Raw genomic sequence first — 8,059 nt, 5'->3', positions numbered from 1 at the left:
TAGAGCGAGCTACTATACTGACGGGGGACAGACAGAGAGAGAGACTGTCACTACAAATAGGTTGCACGTAAGGTGCGGCACAGCGCAAAGCCCAACGCAAGTGTTTTTGCTAGTAGGTGGTGGATCTCCATCGTGATGCCGGTCGACCAATACGATGGACAATGATATCGTCCATCAGCACAACCCTACTTTGCGTATTTTATCCTTTTTTCATGCTATTTAAAATATGCTTTGTATTAACTGATGTATTAACTGATGTACACGTTATATGCAAGTTTTTGTCATTGTTCCTAAAGCTCACACAATTGTGAATTTGCTTCATATTGAATTGAAACATCCTCAGACTGGAGTTGTTGGCTCCACTGCTTTGATTTTTACACTGATCTGTGAGTAGCTTTCAGTCAAAATGTTTTTCTAAATTTCAGTTTAAGCAGACATTCCAGGTATTGTAGCAGGTAAGTCAAACCCAAATAATACTCAGTCAACAAAATTTCAAAAACATCCAACATCCATTAATTTTATCTTCATAAGTATTTATGGAAATACTGTCCATCTTGGACCAGTTTTTCACCATTTCACAGTGCAGGACAGAAGACCTGTGTGTTCTCAGTTTATTTTAAGTGATGTGTCAACAATAGTGTCCCACAGTATAACCACCCCAAAGCTGTGAATGGAGAGTTTAGTCCTTTGGTTGACATACTTTTTGGACTGGTCTAATTCATGTTGAGATAAATGAAGACATGTGCCATAGGACAGACTATCAAATCTTTCTAAATTGCAAAGTGATAACAAACATTATAGTAATTTGATAATTCCAAGGCTTGGTTACCAGCATGATCTTCCCAGAGACATCACTTTTCTCTTAAAGAGCTAGAAAGGTCAGTGCAGATGTTTGTGTTCATCTGGAAATCTTTCATAATCAACAACCTATCCTGTTCTTGAAAAGTATTTCCATGACTGACTAATTGGGCAATTTAGGCCTCTTACCTCACTAGAATGTATTGTTGTCTAAGGTGTTGGTTGGCTAAGCTTGACAATTGGCAGTGTTTGTGTTGTGGTTGCCTATCCCACAGCTGTTATGTTCTGGTCTCACTGGTCATCAGTCATTTTTTCCAGTGACTAAGCATCATGTAGCCCTCTCCCTTAATGTCCTTGGCATTGGGTAGTCATTTTCTTGACTGCTAGAATCATTAAAAGTCTGTGATACCCTGTCTAAACTTAAAATGTAAAGCAGCTAATGTTTTTCCATAGACAAATCCTTTGCACATACAGTATGAAGCTTAATATATACTCAAACCTTTTTTTTTTTGTCTGAAGGGTCCCTTGGTGGTAAATAGGTTTGGATTTGTATGCCCAGGTTATGAGATATGCTTCAATATGTCACCCTTTAAAACATGACGACTTCTTTAGTTTCGCAAATTAGATAAAAATTGTAGTGATGTAGCTAAAAGGACCAAGCAGCAGCCGTTCACTGCATCACAGAATGGAGGGTCATTGCCACTTTCCAGAGGGAGAGAGACATTCAGCTGCTGCTGTCCATCTTTGTCCCTGGGTAGCACCCAGCTCCCGGCACAAAGAGTGAGAGCAAATGGATGACATACCAGAGAGATAGAGGCACATCATCTGAAGAGAGGAAATGTAAATATATGATACAATTTTCATTCTTTGTTTTAAGTTCTGTGGCACCACATGTTAACAGTTGATGCCATATGCCTCTTAATTTAATTTAATATTTAATAAACTGGTGTTGAATTAAACCATAGCTACAATTTGATCTCAAATGTATGGTTTACAGTATGTATTCTAGAAATAGTTATCTATGTACAGTATTTTTGAATGTGAGATACTTTATATGCACTCTGATCGTGTGAAACTTGAGTGGCAGTCTGATCCACTGCTTTGAAATGTTGCTTTTTTGACACAGGTATCAGCCACTTGTGAGAGGTTGAATTTTGTCTATTTTGTAACAAAGTGAATCTACAGCGTATATGTATGGACCGCATCTAGAGCTGAACCATTAGTCATATTGTTTTAAGGTTTTGTTGATACACAAAGGAACAAGGTTGAATTTAATTTCAATTTCAATTTCCACTGTAAAGCGTAAAACTTTACAAATATATGCACGTGCAGTACGTCTAAATGTATCATGACAGATGTCCTCAATCTTCATTCCAAAGTAAAAGACTTGCCCAGGGTGATTTATTATTCATTAGCAGGCTTTGTCTATAATCCAACGGGGGATTTATAATAAATATTCTTTTTTGAGATGCATACAGTCAAATATATATATAGCTATTATTTGGTTCATATTTGTGGTTTATATGTATGGGGCCATGTACTTGTAGGCTCATAGTCATATCCATACCCATGATCAGACCTACTTCCAAACCTTATACAAAAAAACTGTTGCATTTGTCAACATAACCAACAGTCAGGGTTTACCCTGGTTTTCTTGAGACCCTGCCCCCACCCGTTCCCCACTGCCTTCCTCCCAACTGTACTGCTGATGCATTTGCCTCAACAGGTGCTCCTTTCTAAAATGATCACTTACGTATATTTAGAATTTGAAACCTGAGAGCGCTGGCCTCCGATTGGCTGTGTCGGCCACATGATAACCTGGGTAGAAATCCCAGCTGTGTTCTGTCGCCCAGCGTTTCTCTGGAGGGAAGCTGGTGAGGCTTTGGCGGCTTGGGAGACCATTAAACTTTGATATAACTGGTAAGCAAGAAAAGGAGAAAAAAGAACACATATCAATATTTTCTATGCTTTGCATGGTTTTCCATCTGCACGGACTTCCATCTCTTCCGTCATCTGGATCCAAGAGGACAGCTAATTGAGGGATAAGGAGTGTGAAGGCTCTGCAGCACATGGAAGGAGTAACCAAACAATACAGATCTTCAAGACTCAAGAAAGATCTGACCAGGCACACCTTTGGATATATCTGAAATCTCAACAGCAGACTGGCCATTTTGTCTGCTCTCTTAAATTGCAACACCTGTTGGGCTATTTTGTCATTATACCTCAACTGTTTCACCTATTTCTCTTATTATTTTACTAAGAGAATTATATTTTGATTTAAAGAGAGTGTAATCAAGTGCTAAAAAAGGTACTTAGTATGCCATCCTATATTTAACCTGCAGCCTCAGAAGGCATTGCCCCACCGTTTGCTAAACAGAGTCGACCAATCAGGCTGTGGCATTAGCTTACATGTCAAATAGCTGAAGCGCTGTTTGGCAGCTGTCGCCAACCTTCAGCCAGGAGGCACAGTTCTTTAAGCTGTGTTGTGGCTGTCTAGAATTTAAAGGCCTGTTATAATGCACTCCGTTTCTCACCTTCCTAATCCCCAATTCTCCCTGTGCAATTACTGATTTACACTTGTTGCCTAGTTTGTGAGGTGTTTCACACATTTCTATTACTTTGTTTAGGATTTGGACAAATCACAAAATTGGACTTTAAGTTTGAGACCCTAGTGGATGGCAACTTCCTTACTGTTAGGAAATACTCTGGAGATCTTTCCCTGGTATGGCATGCTTATTGGTTTAACATCAATATCTTGTGTATTTTTCAAGGCATGCGTTTGCTGTTTATTGTTCCTATTTTTGAATCGGGTAATTGGGTTCAACGACAGCCAGCATCCTAAAATATCGCAGGTGCAGTTGTCCTTTGATCTCTTGTCAAAGCCCCAGTCTATGCTGTCTTAAAATAGGATTTGGTGCTACTGATATAACATTTATGTTAACTCTGCTAAACTGGTATGTTGTATGAGTTTTAGCTTATGAGGCCAAACCTTGTTCATTTCGAGGTTGAAAAATGAATGCCTATAAATGTTATCCTTGTTTTCCCTAGAACCTCTAAAACCGTCCTAAAATGACGGAAATTGTGGAGGAATATGAGGAATATGAGGAGGAGGAGGAGGAGGAGATTGTGGACGGGGTAAGTAGACATCCTCTCATTGGGTTATGTACTGATTGTAAATTGCAAGATTGCTTTTCTTTACTTTCATTTCTATACTTAATTTGTTTAGTTTCCAGGCTTAATATGAATAAAACCTAAGATACAGGAGCCAGTGGGAGGCCCTGTGAATAGTTAAGTTAGTAACCCCCTCCAGTCCGCAGTTCATGGAACCAGTCGTCCATGTCTGCTGGTGGATCCTGTTTCAGATGGACACCTGACAGGTTTAACGTCCTGTATTGGCCTTAAAAGCCTACTGTAAATCAAAACTATTTAAAACTGAAGATAGAATTTTACTGGGACATTGTTGTCTTATTATGCCTTATGGCAGGCAGCCATAGGTGGTTAGTATGCCATCCTGAAATCTAGTGAAATCTAGTCTTGTTATTACACAGCTGCTAGATTCAAAAGATGTGGAGGACTTAACTACATTTTTGTAGCAGGCCATTAGCTATCGCCATTACCTATAGATGAACAACACTTTGCAATACTGTAATGCTGCCCAAAATCTGATGGTATCCTTCCTTTGTAATATATATAGTGCAAGATTGGATTACACAATATTTGTCTGTGTGACAGTTTCTTGAAGTTATCATTCTGTCTTTTGTTTAAAGTGACATTCCATTTCACACCAATCTCAAGTCATATTTATCTCCAGATTATGTGATCAAACCTCATATCCCTGAGATTACAGGATGTTTTTATGATGAATTTAGAATGCATTGTGTGTATGAATCATTGTGTTTCTGAAGGTCTCCCTGTCAGTGGCCAATGGAAGAGTGAAAGCAGAAGGCTAACAGCTTAATCCTATATTTCCTGGTGAAATAGGATTAAGGTTTGCCTTGTATTTGTTCACATTAATATTGTTGATATCTCATAGGGGAGTCTAAATGATTGTTTTTAGCTGTCACAAAATTTCCTCATCGTTCCAAGCAATCAGTCATCATTTAACTCCCATATGACATATCAACTGTTTCAAATAGATTTGCCATCTTTACTAAAAAGATGTAAATCGTTTGGGAGGCGGAACAAATAGATACCCACAAAATCAATACACTCTGATTTCACTTGCACTTTCATCTACACTGTGGAGAAAAGTTGCATTGTTTTGAATAAATAGTAAGACGGCTTCTTATTTAAATCTACAGAATGGGGAGAAACATAGTGATGTTCAGGTCACATATAAGAAAATGTATAATAGCTAAAAACACACAAGAACTTAGAGCTAGTTTGATTATTTAATGATATCAAAAAAAGTTTAGTTAGTAAATTATTTTTAGTTCTATTTCCTAATGATCTACTTTATAAGTCATTATGATCATGAGTATTTCCTTCATACTAACTTAAAAAACTCCTCAGGTCATTAAGGGATGGAGGGTAGAGTTCTCCATCTGGCATTTAGACAAAATTAGAAGTGGACATCTACGGCACATTGGCAGAGAGATGGAGAGAGAAGTGGGGGGGCAAACTGTAGCGAGCCACTGTAGTATAAATCACACTCTGATAGCTTGGAACGTGTTAACGTCACAGTGCTAGAAATTTGCTTAGGAGAGGGGATGGAAAGAGTGCCTGCCGGCTGGCAGAGAGGTTCACTTTGCATTACTTTGTAGTGATGTGTAATATCGTGGTTGAGTGATTCCTTCACACATATGGTTCTCTCCTGTCTGATAGATTCAGATATTGAAGCCTCCTACAAATGTTGATAAAACATGATTGAGATGTTCTTTCCCGCAGCTCTGGTTATTTCTAGATGTTTGGTAGATTTGAAGGATTATTGTTTACCGGTATCAAAATATTCACCTTTAGGACATGACTGTCAATGTATCACTGAGATACTTCCTAAGTAGAAGGAAGTGTAATTCAGGCAGGCTGTAAGTTAGACGGGCTATTCATGGAACTGTATGCTATATGTAGGAATGCTGTCAGTTACTTAAGTCTAAGAGTTAGGGTGTTTAGCTGGAAAAGAACGTTTTCCCCTTAAATGGATGTTTTTCCCAAAATGTAAAATACCTGTTTTCTCATTCTTCAAGTGGAGAATGCAGAAACATTTGATTATAGCCATAACCCTAGATTTGGGAATTTCTCCGCTCCAATATAATAGTAATGAATCAGGGTTTCATTTATGGTTCAACAGCAGAAACAACATAATTGTTACTCTGGATAATCCACGGAAAGAACTGCCAGTTTATATATATAGTATGGGACTACTACTTCGGAATAAAAAACAGTTCCTATCCTCTGTGGAGTAACAAGGACATTGTTTCTAGAAATTTAAGTCACTGTTGTTGTTTTTTTAAATGCCAGCCTTCAATGCTGTTAGCACCACAAATGAAATGTCATTCACATTCACTATATTGGAGTGAAGGCCAACGTAGAGACAGATATCGCAAAATATTAAAAAAATAAAACTATGCATGGCTAGATATCACTTGAAATAATTAAGAGCATTAGTATTTTTTTGTAATTTGAGCACTGTGTGTGTTCAGACAATCAGATTACAAAGCTGTCTAAACAGTCTGAGTACTGAGGGGTGCTGTGGCAACTGATAACAGGAACATTAATCTTTGAAAAAAAGAAATAAATAAGAATAGAACTACTGTCATGTAAGTGCCTGATGTTTATAGACTTGGCCAAAGAGTTAGAGCAGTCATGCTCACATAACAGAGGATATTAATGCTTCTCTGTTCTCTGTACAATACAGGCTTAATTAGACTGCAGTCATAATTACAGTACAGTCCCGTTTAGGGATCCCACCTTTCTTTTAGTGACACTGTTTGATCAGTTTATTAAACCTTAGGACAAAGATCCGCTCTCTGCTTTTATGCAGTTGATGGACCTTTTGAGGGTGTTTGACAGAACAGCTACAAATGTGATCAGTGCAAAGTGATTTCCTGTCTTACTTGAAGTGTTAATAGCCATAATTGATGAACACCAGAGCTGTGGAAAAATCACCCTCAATCCAATAGAAATTAAGTGCTGTTTCTCCCATAACTTGTTCTGGCACTTTTGAAACCCCAGTCCTATATTTGTAATATGTTGAGCAGATTACAACGACGACTGTCACTGAGCACAAGAGTTCTCAGTTCGCTCAGGTAAAGCACCTTCTCCCAAGGGACAGCAGTTCAAACATTACAGGATACCACTCGCTTGTCTTGACAATGGTTCATTCTCCTCCTTTGCTGCATGCCTTTATGGATACGCTATGACTGTCTGGTTATTTAATGCATATTATCCTTTGTCTTGGCAGGTTTTCATGTTATAAAACTCTGCATGAAAATTTAACTTTCCAGTAATTTACAAGAAAACGTTTATTTGATTTTAATCTAACCTCTAAGAAAAATAGCTGCTTTTAGGGCATTTAATTGCTTCCTGTGATTTAGTTCTCAGTGGCTTTACTGCCCAAAAGATGAGATACTTTAACCATCATGTCTACATGTTGCTGAGCCTGGCATTGCATGCAGTGCATGATGTTCATATACTTTATAAACTATTTATATATATATATATATATATATATATATATATATATATATATATATATATATATATATATATATATGTATGTTTTAAGTAGAATTGTTTACTGATGTATTCACACCCCTTTAAGTCTTGACTTGAATCACTTGATGAAGATGAGTTATTAGAGTAACAGGTATATTGCAAACTCATACAAGTTAATATCAATTTGATGAGAAGTTTTCTCTTCACCTTGACAAGATCAGATTTTTTATTGATTATTTAATTAACAAATTTACATAACAGTGTAAAATTACCTGAAATAATTTGTTTTGTTGAAATGTCACTGAGTCTTTCTCCTTGTATTTGATGACTGCCCTGCCTGTGGATGTAGTTTTACTTCCTGGCCAATATGTTTCCTGTAATCAAGGAACCTAGGCCGTTTTGCTAGTTGTGTAGTTAATTGTAGTTCCCTTTGTCTTCCCCCAGTCTGGCTTGCCCACCAGGAAAGTGAGGAAGAAGGTCAAGGTGGACACTTCCAAGTTCATGACTCCATACCTGGCTCACAGCCAGAAGATGCTGGAGCAGTTCAGCCATGTAAGCTACATGTTTGGGTTTTGGGTCAAAATTAATACTTAACTCTAGTCCTTAT

The 8,059-nt window shown here is 37.7% G+C and overlaps 1 protein-coding gene across 50 annotated transcripts in view; it reads left to right on the top strand.

Annotated features, from left to right (window-relative positions):
• Positions 1-2,621: 2,621 nt before the first annotated feature.
• Positions 2,622-8,059, top strand: part of neb (nebulin) — a 66,041-nt gene continuing 60,603 nt past the window's right edge. For 43 of the 50 annotated variants that reach the window (XM_032529424.1, XM_032529444.1, XM_032529448.1 and 40 more), the window contains exons 1-5: positions 2,630-2,718; positions 3,426-3,520; positions 3,847-3,933; positions 6,996-7,043; positions 7,897-8,004. In XM_032529424.1, coding sequence (XP_032385315.1) covers positions 3,868-3,933; positions 6,996-7,043; positions 7,897-8,004 — 222 coding nt within the window. In that variant the 5' untranslated portion in view covers positions 2,630-2,718; positions 3,426-3,520; positions 3,847-3,867. Of the gene's footprint in view, positions 2,719-3,425; positions 3,521-3,846; positions 3,934-6,995; positions 7,044-7,896; positions 8,005-8,059 lie in introns of all 50 variants that reach the window. The other 7 variants (XM_032529457.1, XM_032529452.1, XM_032529451.1 and 4 more) reach the window with 3 other exon arrangements.

The sequence above is a fragment of the Etheostoma spectabile genome, chromosome 11 (assembly GCF_008692095.1).
Source record: "Etheostoma spectabile isolate EspeVRDwgs_2016 chromosome 11, UIUC_Espe_1.0, whole genome shotgun sequence".
Lineage (NCBI taxonomy): Eukaryota > Metazoa > Chordata > Actinopteri > Perciformes > Percidae > Etheostoma > Etheostoma spectabile.
Note: the sequence above shows the minus strand (reverse complement) of the source record. Positions and strands in the feature narration are given on the sequence as shown.